General features: G+C 38.2%; 1 protein-coding gene across 1 annotated transcript; it reads right to left on the minus strand.

Moving 5' to 3' along the window:
- Nucleotides 1-2,314: 2,314 nt before the first annotated feature.
- LOC131300763 (protein FAR1-RELATED SEQUENCE 5-like) lies at nt 2,315-5,531 on the minus strand. The gene is made up of 4 exons (XM_058326742.1): nt 5,155-5,531; nt 2,879-5,065; nt 2,729-2,790; nt 2,315-2,638 (listed from the first exon to the last, which is right to left on the minus strand). Coding segments are annotated over exons 1-4 (2,313 nt in total). The 5' UTR covers nt 5,217-5,531; the 3' UTR covers nt 2,315-2,636.
- Nucleotides 5,532-17,475: the final 11,944 nt, after the last annotated feature.

Below are 17,475 nucleotides of genomic sequence, written 5' to 3' on the forward strand. Positions count from 1 at the left end.
GTCCATCATCTTCACCATCGCCTACATTGTTGACAATTGAAACTTAAGAGACAAGATTAATTGCCAATAACATCATGGGTAGCACAATATATAGATGTTATTTTCGCTATGATGATGACGACAAATTCCTGTAAAATATCTTTCATATATGAGTCCTATTCTGGTCAGGATTCCCGGACCAAAACTTCCATCCACACCCAACTTATAAGCCGTTGGATTTAATCCAACGGCTGGGGAAATAAAATCCATTCTTGGCTTCCCACGCGCTCCCCCAAACACCCAGCTCATTTTCCTTTCTTCGTTCAAACGCGTAAACAAATAGAGAGAGAGAGAGAGAGAGAGAGAGAGAGAGAGCAAGGTATCTATATCACTCTCTATCTCTCGCTCTTTCTCTGTCGATCTGAACTCAGACTATCTCTACAGATTTTGATTTTTACTGTTTCGAACCAAAAATATGACTCTCTCTCTCTCTCTCTGGTTCATTCTCTCTCTCCCCATGTCGATTAGGGCTGTTCAGATGAAGCCCATGTGTGAGAATCCCAGGAATCTTGAAACCCAAAATTAGGGTTTTTTTTTTTTTTTATTGTTGTTGACTGATTAGGGTTTTTTGATTGAATTCAAAATTAGGGCTTTTTTTGAATCTCGAATTTAGGGCTGTTTTTCTGTTACTCGAAATTAGGGGTTTTTTTTTCTTTTTTCTTTTGCTCGATTAGGGTAAAAGAAATCACATCTACGACGAAAGGCTCGAGTGATTCACCTAATAACTTCTGCTGTTTAATCATGGGAAATATGGACTAATCCACGACCAATGTTAATTTGTTTGGAATTCGTCAATGTTAATTTAATCTGGTAATCCATGTGACAGGATAAAAAAACACTTTTACGTGATGCAATAGTTTATGTGGGCTTTGAACTATTTTTTCTGCTTTGGATGAGTACTGGAGCCAGTAGAGTGGTATCTAGTATCTACTATAGTGTAAACTGCTCGTTTCTCTTTCCTCGAAGTTCGGATGCTTTACAATTCCTGTGCCACTGATAGTACGAATGTCTCTTAGTTAGAATGAATATGCAATTGGTTGTGATTTGGAGGATCAAATCCAAACAATGTCTTAAATATCTCGGAGATAGAAGCTGCAGTTGGAGATATAGTTGATGATTTTGAATTTTGATCTGTAAGAACACATGTATCTTTGATGAAATATCCTGTTTTTTCCATCCTTTTATTATAGTCCAAACATACAAGGGTAGCCCAAGGTAAGGAAACAAGTGAACCCCTCTGGTAGCGATGGAGGTGGTCTGTCGAATGTATGAGTTTAACATCTTGGTCCTTTGAAATTAATTTTGGCCGGCAACATGAGATGCCCTATTGTGGACTTTATCACCAAGTCCTATTAGCATCATACATTCAAATAGCTGTTATTTGACTTTACGGGTGATTTATTGAAAACGTAAACCAGGGGACTAACAACCCCATTGGATTAAGTGATTTCATGAACAATGAAAGGTTATGGTTTCTCACTAAATATGTCATCACCTTTTATGAGAAAAGGTGCGAAACAGAACAGACATCCTCATCATTTCTCACTTACTATTTTTTATCCAAATTTGGTCTGACGAATTAAAACAAGAAGATCAACCATTTATGACATTGTATTCTCTCTTTCTTTCTTTTTTTGTTTTGGTTATTGATTATTTATTCCATGCATTTCTGACTAATGTCATTTTTTGAAAAATTATCTAGCTACCTAGTGCATGTGGCTTCTTCTATTGGATTGACCCTGAAAGGGACATTGGAAAAAGAAATGTTGGAAGCTGACAATGAGGATATGCGAAGGAAAATTTCAGTCTTGACCAAGGAGGTGGAAGAAATTACAAGAGAGAATAAAATGTTGAGAAAAATGAATGAGAAACTGACAAAAAAATTACAAGAAACTGAAGCTCAAGTGTTTGACTACAAAATGAAATGCTTGATTATATTAGTTGTATGTATTGTTGGTGTATAACTAACTCAACTGTGAATGGATATTGAGTAGTTGTATTTTGGTATTTTGGTGTATAAATACTTGCCGTAGTTCTATGTACTTAAGTTTTTATCCGTGATGGTGGTGTTATTGGAGCCCGCTGGGGTACTGAGAATGGATAGGCAGCAATCCTTTTCCTCTGTAGTAGAACTGCAAATGTCTTCCTTGTTTTTTCAGTCATCACTTGGAAAATTTATCCCCTGTTTTATAGAGACAAGCCTCTCTCCTCCCCTGTTTTCCAGATTGATCACACAACTATATCCCTTGTTTTCCAGATACAATAAAATCAGCCAATGAAACACATCGGCCAACAAAATACAATTCAGAAAATAAATACAGATTACATTAATATTCAAATAGCTCATCCCCATGTAGCTCCATATTACATTAATGTTGTCCCCTGTTTTCCATATTGTAAATAACACAGTTCCTACTCCACTAACATTCAAGAATACAAAAAAATCCAACACACTACAAAGAGGTCAACAAGGGCAGTGAACATCCCATTACAAAACCGACATCTCCAAGCAGTATACAAGGGCAGTCAACCTCGCCTTGCCATTTCCTCCATCTTTATCTTGCACGTTGCCATCTTGTCAACCTCGCGTTTTCCCATCCTGAAACACAACTAACCCATAATATGAACAAAGCTACAAAAATAAAGACTACAAGTATATGCACACAGCCCCTTTTTTATAAACACTTACATTCATCATCATTGTTAGACATGTCGTCGTCGTCATCGTCCAACCTAACATCTTGCGAAGAGCTAAGAAAAAAAGACAACAATTAAAACTTAAACAAGTAAACAAATAAATTGGAATTACAAATGAACAAAGTTAGATGCATAGACATACATGTTAAGAAGCTTTGGACAATTTCTTTTGTCATGCGACTGCCCTATTAACCCACAACCGTGACATTTCCTGCTCTTCTTGACTGCCCTCTCTTTTCCTCCTTTCAATCGCTTACCACAACCTTTTGCCCTAACTTGGAGTGGTTCGTTAAAACTATGTTGGCTTCCATTAGAAATACTCATTTCGATAACACTCGCTGGACGTGGTTCGCGAGAACTCCTCAATACTGCAAGTTCATCCTTCGCAAGTAATAGGTGCTTGGATACCACTTCAGTTCCTTCCTCATCTAGTACACCCTCATCAATCACATTACAAGCTAGTTGGAAGAGACCCTGTCGCCTCACTAAAACCGAACGGTCGCATATTTCTTTTCCAACACTACCCAAGTCATCCATAACTCTGCTCGCTTTTGTTGATTTTGTCCACCTCCGCAAGATGTACTTAGTAGGCAATTCCATAATTTGCATTCTACTAAAGTAAGCCAACATGTGTCGACATGGAATTCCATCAAAGTCAAACATCTTACAACTGCAACTAACAAGGTTTGATGACTTCTCTACTGAAATCTCTCGACTTCTCGACCCTTCCATATCCGGCCTCCGAATATCCCACAAACACCGATGTTCATCCTCATGTCTTGACGTTACCACATACGCATTAATTTGGAAGATTTCGTCTTGAAACATATAAAATATGCTCTGTGTATATAATTCACTCATTCCTTTTTCCATGAACGACGAGGTTTTCAAGAATGCCTTTTCATTTACATCTTTGTGGTCCAAATTCAATTCATTATGGCGTATACGTGACAATGCCCTTTCAAACCGCAAAACAAAATCCAACATTGTATTTTCTTTAGACACGTATCTCTTAAAGAATGCATGAGAACTTTCAGCTCTTTGGCTACTTGTCATGTGGGCAGAAAAAATGTGTTTCGTATACGCAGGAACCCATCTGTCACGAATTTCGTAAATGGACTGTAACCATTCACTGTCGGACAAGTTAGATTTTGTTACAATATCTTCCCATCTCCTATCAAACTCTTCAGGGCTTTCCGAATTCCACATACATCCTTTAAAATCATCATAATGTTCTTTATAAGATAATGCACTTATCTTTGAAGAAAATTTACTGACAATGTGCCAAATGCAATATCTATGGTGCGTATTTGGAAGAACATTAGCAAATGCTTTTGTCATTGCCAAATCCTGATCAGTTATGATCATTTTGGGCGGGATTCCTGGCATTGCTTTCAGCCATTCTTTAAAAAGCCACTCAAAAGAATCACTCGATTCATTACACAAGAACCCACAACCAAAAAGCGTAGTCTGCCTATGGTGATTAACTCCTAATATAGGAGCAAAGATCATAGAATATCGGTTTGTATTGTAGGTTGTATCTAATACCACCACATCCCCAAAATATTGATACGACTTTCTACATGTGGCATCCGCCCAAAAACAATGACTCATCCTCCCCTCATCATCTTTCTCCATTGTAAAATAAAAATTGAGATTCTTTTGTTGTTCGGTTTCGAAATACTCGTACAACATGTCGGCGTCATATCCATCAACGCAATTCCTCTCATCCCTATTTTTGTTATAAAGATCTTGTGGTAAAAATCCAACATTTCCAAGACCCCCGGCTTGCAACTCCAAAATACTCATTTGTTGATGGGGTGGCACATTTGCAGCAGCGAGATGTTGTGTTAAGGATTTTTGTGCATCAGAAATGCGACGATGCGATTTCAACAAATGTGTCTTCCTCGGGGTCGTAAGAGAGTGGCTATGACCCTCGACAAAGTTGGAGACAACAAACCCTTCACTTGACCAGGCTCTCACGACAACTAATTTTGCACCACATTTCTCTCTTGTCAAACCCCGACGACGTGTAGTGGTGGCCTTAGAAATTCTCCTCTCCCCTTCTTTGAAACAAACATAATCCTTCCTAGTGGTTTCACCATTCTTATCCATCTTGCTTGAATTTATTCGCACACTAAATCCAGCATGAAATGCATAATTGTTGTAGAACGCATACACATCCTCTAAGTTGCGAAAATGTTGGTCAATTCTCGGTATCACTTCATTTTTAACTTGAGGAGTGTAAAGTTGACAAAAATTAGTAGACTCTTCACATAGTTGAGATGATGACGGTGAAAGTAGTTGTATATCATCCAAAGTTTGCGTTCTACAAACCAAAAGAACAATCAATAACTACACCAATTCATTTCTTATGCCTATCCATATCTATATAAGTAGAGAGGCAAAGAGAGATACCTTGGTGGTGGTGGGCGAAACAAGGGGGTTGGATTGATGCTCACACTATCTTCTTCTTCCATTTCTTTTCAATCTGCAACACAACCATGATATTAGCTAACTATCTTCACACTACCATTCTGGTATGCTGAATATGGAGTGCATCATTTAACAGCTAAACTCTTGATTGGTCACAATGACCTCTTGGTCGATGGAGCATTCAAGAAGAAGAAACTAGAACAAAGTTAACAAGGAACACCAAGTACCATGTAGCACAAGATCCATCTATAAGGATTAAGGACTTTGGAAAATTAAGAACTAGAAGTGAAGGCTTAATTTTTAAAGGATGAAGAGTTATATACAATGGCTGGCTGATGCAATATTGATCAAGAAAATTGAAAGAAAATTAACATAAATCTGCCAACCATTAGCTTTTTAGTAGGTTCAGATTATAAAATCTTGGAAGGTATAGAAGGTTTTATTTTGTTGAGATGTACAGTTGTGGTGAAATTGTTTAAAGAGGACTTCTTGGTGAATACCATTGCTCATTTATTCACATAGAGACATGCACTTTCAATGCCTATTACTCTAACATTAGCTACACTGGAACACGCATGGACTAACTAATTGAATCCCACTAATTAAGAACATGGAAATGATTAACAACTTGGGCAATCACGGATAACACACTTAATTTCGTTGTGGATGTGGTTTCTTTTATAAACTAGAGTATAAACTATTGAACCACGTAAAAGTGTTTTTTATCCTGTCACATGGATTACCAGATTAGAACATGAATTAAAACATGAATTAAAGTATGAGAAAAAGATAGAACGTGACCTTAAATTAACATTAGCGAATTCCAAACAAATTAACATTGGTCGTGGATTAGTCCATATTTCCCATGATTAAACAGCAGAAGTTATTGGGTGAATCACTCGAGCCTTTCGTCGTAGATGTGATTTCTTTTACCCTGATCGAGCAAAAGAAAAAAAAAACCCTAATTTCAAGTAACAGAAAAACAGCCCTAAATTCGAGATTAAAAAAAAGTCCTAATTTTGAATTCAATCAAAACCCTAATCAGTCAACAATAAACCCCCCCCCCCCCCCCCCCCTCCCCCCCCCTTAATTTTGGGTTTCAAGATTCCTGGGATTCTCACACACGGGCTTCATCTGAACAGCCCTAATCGACATGGAAAAAGCCCTAATCGACATGGGGAGAGAGAGAGAATGAGCCACAGAGAGAGAGAGAGAGAGAGAGAGAGAGAGAGAGAGAGAGAGAGTCATAGTTTTGGTTCGAAACAGTAAAAATCAAAATCTGTAGAGATAATCGGAGTTCAGATCGACAGAGAAAGAGCGAGAGATAGAGAGTGATATAGATGCCTTGTTGTGTTCGTCGTCGTCGTCGTGCGTCGGGCTTGGGTCTAGTTCGTCGTTCCTCTCTCATCGTTCCTCTTTCTGTTTACGTGTTTGAACGAAGAAAGAAAAATGAGTTGGGTGTTTGGGGGAGCGCGTGGGAAGCCCAGAATGGATTTTATTTCCCCAACCGTTGGATTAAATCCAACGGCTTATAAGTTGGGTGTGGATGGAAGTTTTGGTCCAGGAATCCTGACCAGAACAGGACTCTCTCTCTCTCTCTCTCTCTCTCTCTCTCTATATATATATATATATATATATATATATATATATATATCAGTGAGCTTCCTGTGAGGACCTTAAGTGCGGACCTTCCCATTTTTCCAATTTCTTGATTGCTACCCCATCATATCTTAAAACAATTAATGCTTTTTCGGATCCTTCAACTATTATAGTATTTACCACATATTATTAATTTTATTAATTAAGATAAGACTACTAATTTACTCCCTGATCAGGATCGACGACTTCTATAATCTGTCACTTTAATTGATTTGCTTATATATGCCTTCGACTTTGCACAAGAGTTCAACTTAGTCCTTCTGTAGAGACCCAAATTTTTGGTCCGTATTTTTTTTTTAGGAATATTGTAATTATTGAGTAAAGGCGTAAATTGTGGAAATACGAATAGTGTCGTGGTTATATGATTAGGGGGTCGATGTGATATTATTGCAAGTGCAGGGGTGCAAGTGTGATAAGTATTATGTATATACATATATATGGACGTACAGGGAAAAAAAAGGGGAAATTACCGGACAGTGGTCCATGGGGCAAACAATGCCCAAGTGATGGAGTAGTTTTTAGGAAATTCATGTAAATATGAGAAGGAGAAAAGTATTTCCCAATACATGGAAAGGTCACATGAAAAGACTATGAAGCCCCTCATCAAAAAAACCCTAAACCTCAAATCCACCCATCCATCGTTCTCATTCATTTGCCCCCAATTCCCACACGGCTCTGAATGGGACGACCGATTGGAAGTGAATAACAAGAGGTAGGGTTTCTTGGGTTTCTTCTGCTTCTTTCCTCCTCTCGACCTCTTCTCCTTCACCTCTTCTTCCTCTCTGACTTCATCTCTCTATGGTACAGTACTCTTTCCATTCCACGGAAGAAGAAGCAAGATCTTGTCCTCCAAACGGAAAACGTACGCATCTGGTAAGGAATGTTTTGGGTTGGGTGTTTCAATTTTTTTGCAGTTTTCTCTATTTTCTCTTCTCTCATTTCGTCTATGTGTCTTTGTTTGTACGCAAATTGGTTTTTTTCATTGTATGAGTGAGGAATAGAAGGGGCAATATTGGGACTTGCCCATTAGTTCCCCTAGGAGAAAAAGGTACTATATTGATACCAACATTTGATCCACCATTCTGTACCCCCATTGCAATGGAAGTTTGTTTTTCCAGAAAATATAATAGTTGCTCTTTAAGTCACCTAATGTTTCTCCTTGTAAGAAGTGTTGTTGCTCTCTATGTAAGAAAGTACGCCCTAGACTGTTAAGGGCAGTGACCCATGTTTTTAACTCACTGAATGGCTGTGCCTTTACCCTTGTGTGTTGGTCAGTATGAAATGTGGTTCCTTTTTAAGTTATGTAACACTAGCGAATGCCCGTGCCTGAAGGCACGGGTCAACGTGACGTAATATTGCTTCAATTGACAAAGCCAACTAATAATATCAATTACTAAATTATGATCAATGAATCAAATATAAATAATAAATTCAACAAATCAAATTCTCCCTTAAATTTAACATGGAAAATGAAAATGAACCACAAAACATGGGTTAGATCTTTTAAAGATTTAGCTGCAAAAAGTATTCTCAAAAAGAGAGAGACTAAATGCACATAAGTGAAAATGTCATGAACATGTATTTTTTGCTCCCCTACACTGAGGTTGCTTTCTTTTTCCGTTGTACACTATTTATGTTCTAGCAAATTTTTCGATACCCAAAAACAATCAAGCCCTAAGATCTGATCTTATGCCTAGATAACTACATAATACACAAAGGTGTCCAAATAGGAGATAGTTAGGCACAATAGTTGGCCCATATTTCAGGTTCCAAACTTGAGGTGCATGTAAACTTGTCCAGTAACTAAGGAGCCATTTGCCTTCTCCGGTTTTGTAAACACCACCAAAACCTCATTTTCCTTTACTTTCATCCGCGTTTAGCTTAAGAGTTCTTGCACCAAGAGGATACCATTTAACTAAAATAGGAGAAGTAGCAAGAGGATTTGGGGGAGGGGGAATTTAAATGCGTCAACACATTTAGATTTGTAAGACTCAATTTTTCTACAACTATTTGGAACATTGGAATCAATTTTATCAAAAAAATTCCTATTTCTATCTTTCCAAATCTTCCATAGGGTAATTGGACAGAGAATACACCAAGGAAATACACTTAGGTACTTTCCTATGCATCCAAGTTGTGTGGGGTATTCAAGTCACTCAATCCTATAGAATTGCTCACACCATTCCTCTGCACCTATATCGATATAAGGTGAAGTATCCATTTTTAGCTAACAATCATTCAGTGAGCTTTGTTACAATCATTTAGCTCACTGAATGATTGTCCCTTTACGAAGGTGTGTTGGTTTGCATGAAATATGGTTCTTGTTCAAGTTGTTAGCTTTTGGGATAAGTTTTCTCCTTTCTATAGTGATGTGAAAACAACGCAAGCAAACCATTTTGAGGGCCTTCACTCAAGTATTTTTTCCATTGACAATGTCCTAGCACCATAATTCGTTCCAACTAATGGAACAAATTAGGAACTTTCTAAGTCTAACAATGTGCAAGGCACAATAGTATGACTGCAACAGAAAAAAACAATGTGTTGTCATCCATAATTCGTTCTAACTCATGTAACATGTTTTTCCTGAAAATAAAACTGTTGCTCTTTAAGTTACCTAATGTTACTCCTTGTAAGAACTTTTGTTGCTATCTATGTAAGAATGTATGTCCTAGACTGTTAAGGGCAGTGACCTATATTTTAATGGTTGTCCCTTGACAAATGTGTGTTGGTCAATCTGAATCCACAATTCCACTCACAAAATCCTCCCCCTTCTCTCTCTCTCTGTCTGTGTCATACTCCATATACTCATAACTCCACAGTCCACAGCATTGTTACAAACACAAATTCAGAATTTTGATCGATGAAGGCTTAAGGAGAGGAGTTGGCTGCAATGGACGATTTTTGTAGCTAATGACAGTTGAATTCACACCATTCTTATACACACAAATCCCGAATTTTGATCGATGAAGGCTTAAAGAGAGGAGTTGGCTGCAATGGACAATTTTTGTAGCTAACGACAGTTGAATCCACACCATTCTTACACACACAAATGTAGAAGTTAATAACTAATAGCAGAACCAGAATGTGGTATGTTTTTTTTGTAGCTATTGATAGTTGAATTTGAACTAGTTGAACCTACTTTTGTTTGATAGCTACTGAATCTGTATTTGGCTATGAATCTGCACTTTCAGTTTAAGTTTTGTGTTATGCACTTTCAGTTTCAGCTTTGATTTGCAATGATTGCTATAGTTTGCTGCACTTTGATTGATGCACTTTACTGCACTAGTTTTTAAATGCAGCTTTGTTACCAATTTTGGAGTGTTGAAATCATTTCATTGCATAAACAAATGAAAGGTAGTGGTGAAATCATTTCATTGCAATTTAAGCCACAAATTTTAGACACAGACACAGACACAACTTAGGACACAATCCTTACTTCAGTTTCAGCACTTCAAACATGGACACAACTTCATGGTAGATACTTTAGATTTCTAGCAGTTACACTCTTGTCAACCAAAAAATGATCAATAGGGTACTCATTTAGAGTGTTTCAAGAGGAAGAGGATGAGGAATGCATGGCTAGAGATGGATGGAGGGAGTTCACAGGAAGGGAGGGAGTTCACAGGAAGGGAGGGAAGTCACAGAAAGGGAGAGAGGGCAACGGATGGAGGCTGGTGGTGTACTATTGGTGTTGTACTTTGTATTTTCTCGTTCTTGTTGTGATAGTTATGTAACGTGTTTTTTCCTGAAAATAAAATAGTTGCTCTTTAAGTCACCTAATGTTACTCCTTGTAAGAATTTTTGCTGCTCTCTATGTAAGAATGTATGCCCAGACTGTTAAGGGCAGTTAATTCAATTTAAACTCACTGGTTGGCTGTCCCTTTTCATCTATATGAAGTGTGTTGGTCAAATAACCATTATGTTTTCTTACCCGTGACACTTGCTCTGTCACTCCACATATAAGGCTCCTTTTATGAAATTTGAAATTACGTTACCGTGTCAGGAAAATATGTTGCCTTTTGTATGAAAAAAGTTACGCCATATACACGACAAAGGAGCCCATTGAATGGTCGTATCACCTTTCTGTTTTCTTACCCGTGACCCTTGCTCTGTCGATCCACATATGTGGCTTTTTTATGAGATTAAGTTCCCCCTTTTATGATAATAAGATGCCCCTTTTATGAAATTATATTGCCCTATTTGTGAAATTAAGTTGCTCTGTCAGGAAAATATGTTGCCTCTTGTCAGGAAAAAAAATTACACCATATAAACGACAAGGGGGCCCATTGAATGATCATATCCCCTTTCTGTTTTCTTACCCGTGACCCTTGCTCTGTCGATCCACATATGTGGCTTTTTTAAGAGATTAAGTTTCCCCTTTTATGATAATTAGATGCCCCTTTTATGAAATTATATTGCCCTATTTGTGAAATTAAGTTGCTCTGTCAGGAAAATATGTTTCCTCTTGTCAGGAAAAAAAGTTACACCATATACACGACAAGGGGGCCCATTGAATGGTCATATCCCCTTTCTGTTTTCTTACCTGTGACCCTTGCTCTGTCGATCCACATATGTGACTTTTTTAAGAGATTAAGTTCCCCCTTTTATGATAATTAGATGCCCCGTTTATGAAATTATATTGCCCTATTTGTCAAATTAAGTTGCCCTGTCAGGAAAATATGTTGCCTCTTGTCAGGAAAAAAAGTTAAACCATATACACGACAAGGGGGCCCATTGAATGGTCATATCCCCTTTCTGTTTTCTTACCCGTGACCCTTGCTCTGTCGATCCACATATGTGGCTTTTTTATGAGATTAAGTTTCCCCTTTTATGATAATAAGATGCCCCTTTTATGAAATTATATTGCCCTATTTGTGAAATTAAGTTGCCCTGTCAGGAAAATATGTTGCCTCTTGTCAGGAAAAAAAGTTACACCATATACACGACAAGGGGGCCCATTGAATGGTCATACCCCCTTTCTGTTTTCTTACCCGTGACCCTTGCTCTGTCGATCCACATATGTGGCTTTTTTATGAGATTAAGTTCCCCCTTTTATGATAATAAGACGCCCCTTTTATGAAATTATATTGCCCTATTTGTGAAATTAAGTTGCCCTGTCAGGAAAATATGTTGCCTCTTGTCAGGAAAAAAAGTTACACCATATACACGACAAGGGGGCCCATTGAATGGTCATATCCCCTTTCTGTTTTCTTACCAGTGACCCTTGCTCTGTCGATCCACATATGTGGCTTTTTTATGAGATTAAGTTCCCCCTTTTATGATAATAAGATGCCCCTTTTATGAAATTATATTGCCCTATTTGTGAAATTAAGTTGCCCTGTCAGGAAAATATGTTGCCTCTTGTCAGGAAAAAAAGTTACACCATATACACGACATGGGGGCCCATTGAATGGTCATATCCCCTTTCTGTTTTCTTACCCGTGACCCTTGCTCTGTCGATCCACATATGTGGCTTTTTTATGAGATTAAGTTCCCCTTTTTATGATAATAAGATGCCCCTTTTATGAAATTATATTGCCCTATTTGTGAAATTAAGTTGCCCTATCAGGAAAATATGTTGCCTCTTGTCAGGAAAAAAAGTTACACCATATACACGACAAGGGGGCCCATTGAATGGTCATATCCCCTTTTTGTTTTCTTACCCGTGACCCTTGCTCTGTCGATCCACATATGTGGCTTTTTTATGAGATTAAGTTCCCCCTTTTATGATAATAAGATGCCTCTTTTATGAAATTATATTGCCCTATTTGTGAAATTAAGTTGCCCTGTCAGGAAAATATGTTGCCTCTTGTCAGGAAAAAAATTTACACCATATACACGACAAGGGGGCTCATTGAATGGTCATATCCGCTTTCTGTTTTCTTACCCATGACCCTTGCTCTGTCGATCCACATATGTGACTCTTTTATGAGACTATGTTGCCCATTTTATGAAAATCCCTATCTCTGAAATAAAATTGCCCCCTTTGCTAATTGTGTCGACTTCATTGTACTAAACCCTTATAAATTTAACTATTGATTATTTATTTTTTGTATGGTAATATATAAAACAAAACAGTATGACGAACAATGCAACAACAAAACCCCATTCATGCTATAGCCATAATACAACGTGCTTTTAGCCAAGCCAAGAGATTTTAACCTGAGAATGGAAAGTAAGCACATATGTGGCTCTTTTATTAGAATAAATTGCCCCTTTTATGAAAATAAGATGCCCCTTTTATGAAACTAAGTTGCCCTATCAATGAAATTAAGTTGCCCTGTGTATGAAAATAAGTTACACTATATACACGACAAGCGGGGCAGTGAATGGTGGCTTCCATATACTACCTTGGCTTAACTACCCTTGGCTGCCATTCACTGGACAACATCTCCGTTCACGTGCAAATGCGAGTAAAATTAATCAGTTTCGAAAATTCTTCCAGTTTGCGTTAATAGGAATAATTAATGACATAACCCATGACAACAACCTCGTACAATAATTTGAACTAGAAGCCAGAAAACTTTAAGGTAAAATAATACACACGAACTACATTTATACTGGAACAATTTATTTGTTTCCCTTATTTTTCGTTGTAGCAGATTCACAACGTGGCGCTCATAACCTTTACGGGTCATTGTCACGTTGATCTCCTCATTGTCATGCACCTCCATTTCCACTTTTACGTTCTTGCCTGTGTAGAGGAACCATGCATTGCCGGTCACGAATATTGCCCCCTCTACCGCATGTTGGCCTACGAAGCCCATTGCATACCGCAACAATAGACAACGATGTAAAAGCTTCCATTGGTTGAATGGTAAGGCAGTATTGCATCATCGTTCCAACCCATTATACTTCGAATTGCATTTTCTCGTTCTTCTATTGAACCTTCGGCATGGACTCCTACTTTATAATATTGTGGCACCCAATCTAGATGCCCCAGCCAATAAGGTGGCACTTTCACATTGATGGAAACTTGTTTGACTTTGTACCCCACGGAAATCATGTAGCATGCAGGGATGTTAATGATATCAGCTCCAAACGCCCTTTCAGCATCAAAACATGCATTGATAGCTTCTTCTAAATCTTCCATTACGGACTTCTGAATATATGGAAGAGTTCTGTAGATGGAATTTAACAAGTTAATGTGGGGCTATGGACTGTTGAACCAGGTGGTATTTAACAACTAAGCTTTAAAGAAAATCAGTGCTCTGATAGTTAGGGGAAATAACTTATAGGCTACCTGTATGAATATTCCTTCAAGTAACTCCACACGTCAACCAACAGAAGCTCAGATGCCAGTTCGAAAGAAAATTAAGTAGGAAGAGAAACTATTCAGAATGAGCTGTACGTCATTTCTTTCCCAACTAGTTCTGAGGAGTGAAGTCCAGCTTACTGTGCTTTCAAATTGTGCCTTAGTTGCTCCGCACTTGAGCGCAATAGCAATGCCCTGAGAAGGATATCCCAAACAGTATCAGGTGCTGCATATGCAAATATCAACCAAACCACAAAGTAATCCAGAAAAGTAGGACATTCATAAGAAGTGCTATAGGCAGTACTTGAGGAATACCACCTACTTGAGATACCATGGGATCTGCCACAATAGGGAATACACGCTTACAAAACATGGTAAAATTTTGAAAATGTCCACTTAAAGCACATTTCTTGGCGCACTATGAAAACATTTTTTACGCATCTTCCAAATAACTACTCTCTTCGAATTTTAGGCAGTCACAAGTTAACTTTTTTACGCATGAGGTAAAAGACAAAGAAACAAACAGTGAAAAAGTTAGGGAACACTTTGGAACACTGAATCCGACACATTCAAATATCAATGTGTCCTGTTTTGAAAACTGCGTTCCAATCCGCAATCACTACGGTATTAGCATTTTCCGGAAGCATAGATCCAGACATAGGCAATGCAAGACAATTCGTGTGGAAGATTCAATCATTCTAATCGAAACACAAAGGTGAAAGCCCAAGTTCATTACTCTGGTTCCGCTCATCAGTGGAAGGGCACCATGGGAGCTCTTTTTTTTATTTTTGGCATGGCAATATAGGACTAAAGAATTAACTCAATATGGAACTCTGAGAATTTCAGTTTTTCAATGCTCAAGCCTTCCCTAAATATCACTATCTGTTGATCATCTTAATAAAACACAAAAATAGTAAGCCTCAAGTTCCATGTAAATTAAAAAATGAGGAATTCAAACCTATATGTAGCTACTGCTAAAGAACTTCATGAAATACTGGATAAAGACAACCGATAACTGCATAATCTCAGTCGCATCCGGCCCACACATGGATGCTCCAAGAACTTTATCTGTCTCCGTCTCAACAACAAGCTTCGTAATGGTCTTCTCTTGCCGTCTACAGATAGAAATGTCAAGTGACAAATGGAGTTTCAGAGATAAGCATTCTTCACAACGCAATAAGAGCGAAACAAATTACATGTCACATGTTAGTCAAGAATGATGCCTAGTTGAGAGAAGCAACAATTTTGTAACGTATATGGAACTCAATTGTTCAATTCAGATGCATGATAAACATGAACCACCAATTTAGTGGGCCTAATATCCAATGGCTAACAAATGAAATGTATTCAATACCCTAATATAGTGGACAAATTGGAAAAAACATCAAAATCTGCAGTTGCAAAACAACTCTGGGCTATCATTATAACATTTGATATAGGCCCCTACAAATGGCAAGAGAAAACATATAAAAAAGAAGAGGTTATAAACACATGCACCATGAATGGCCTACAGAAAAGAGATGGGAAACTGAAGATCGAAGTTCTATATTCTATATACCAATGGGCCCCCTATATCAATCTCCATAGCGAAATCAAACAGAAAAATTACAAATCCACAAAATTTGTCAGAACAGAACTCTGCACGACATACTAACCCAAACAAAGCAAAACAACTAATAATCGTAAACAAAATACATGTTACTGACGGCAAGACAGTAAAAAATATCTCCAACCTAGGGGATTTTGGAAGTAAGGGGATTTCGGAAGTTCAAACCTAGATAAAATTGAAGAATGTGGCCAAAACAACAATAAAGCACTGGAACAAATAATAGTAAGTGCATGAGATAAAATTTAAGTTGTGTAGGTCAAGAACTCTTACCCTGGACGAGGATGGAACTCGAGGAATTAGCTCTTTACTTCAACAAATCAGCACTGGAAATTCCCCCAACTTCAAACCCACTGAATTCTGAAACCTAATTGAGGAAGATGGCTGCTCTCTGGTCGTTGGTTGGCAAGAAAGAGAGGAGGAGAGAGAGAGCAACGAGATGGAGGGAGAGAGCAACAAAGAGAGAGGGGGGTGGGTTTCAGCGAGGGTTTCAGAGTGATTTGGGTGGGAGGATTTCACGTTTTGGGGAGGGAATAGAGAGAAGGGGAATGACTTGTGTAGTAGGAGAAGGGGTATTTTTGTCCACCTCTGTTTTGAATTCCATGCATTGGGAAATATTTTTCTCCTTCTCATGACTTTTGAATTCCTAAAAACTAGTCCATGACCTATGCATTATTTGCCCTTTTGTCGACTGTTCTAAAATTTTCCCATGAACAAAAACAAACACCACAAAGATTGGTGAGAAATAGAAAGTTTGAAATACTTGTTGAAACACCACTGTTACAAAAGGAAAGTCCCATAGTTTCTTATGCCAACAAAAGTACAGAAAAGGGGAAACAAAAAGGCTTTTCCATGCACATAGTAAACACACCAAAACAATGAATGAACAATGGGAAGTACCACCAAAATTACTCCACTGAGGGAAGAAAAAAAATGACAAAAGGATTGGTCACAAACTGAAAGTGTAAAACCTAGTTGTTGAAAACAACACTGCTATAGAAGGGGAGAAGTTCGAGGTTTCTCAAACCTAGTTGTTGAACACACCAACACTGCTATGAAGCTATTATTTCCTCACAGATTTTGGCACGACTAGGTAGCTCTGTAGCATCATGTTGTTGAAATGCCTACACAATTTATAGCTGATAGATTTGGGCAGACAGGGATATGTTGGAATCCATTGCTCTTGGTAAACTAATAGTGACACAATTATGGCTTGGTAGTTGTGGCCAAGCAAATTGTTTTAAGAATGACAGTCTGCAGACGTCAGCATATATACAATATGTGGACGCTGAATTGAAAACACAATCCAACGGCTGGCGTTCGACGTCCCCATTTTTCCTAGTTAAGGACGTCCGCATGTGAAGGCTATTGTGTGTGTATGTGTGTATACATACCCATACATATTTTTTTAGATATAACTTTTGAGTTTGACTTGCCACATGTTAGTCTTGTTCTTAGGCAGCCACACATGTAAGTAGCCCTATTGCATAGTTTATAGTGCAGGTTGCCACACCTTCCACATCTTTTACCAATGTGGGACAAGTCTTGAGGAAGGCTTTTATGTTGTGAGGGGAAAAAATTTAGTCCCGCATCGGAAGTCATGATAACTCAGAACCATTGGTACCAGTAAGAGCAGAGTATTCAGCTCTTTTTCCTCTGCACTTGCTGCGCAAGGGCTACTCTTCAACTTAAGCGAGCCATGTGAGCTTAGCTCGAGCCTACTTGTCTGAGCTTGATTTGAGGAAGAGCTTGAGAATTAAGGCGAGCCGAGCTTGAGTATGGT

Source organism: Rhododendron vialii, chromosome 9a (assembly GCF_030253575.1).
Source record: "Rhododendron vialii isolate Sample 1 chromosome 9a, ASM3025357v1".
Classification (NCBI taxonomy): domain Eukaryota; kingdom Viridiplantae; phylum Streptophyta; class Magnoliopsida; order Ericales; family Ericaceae; genus Rhododendron; species Rhododendron vialii.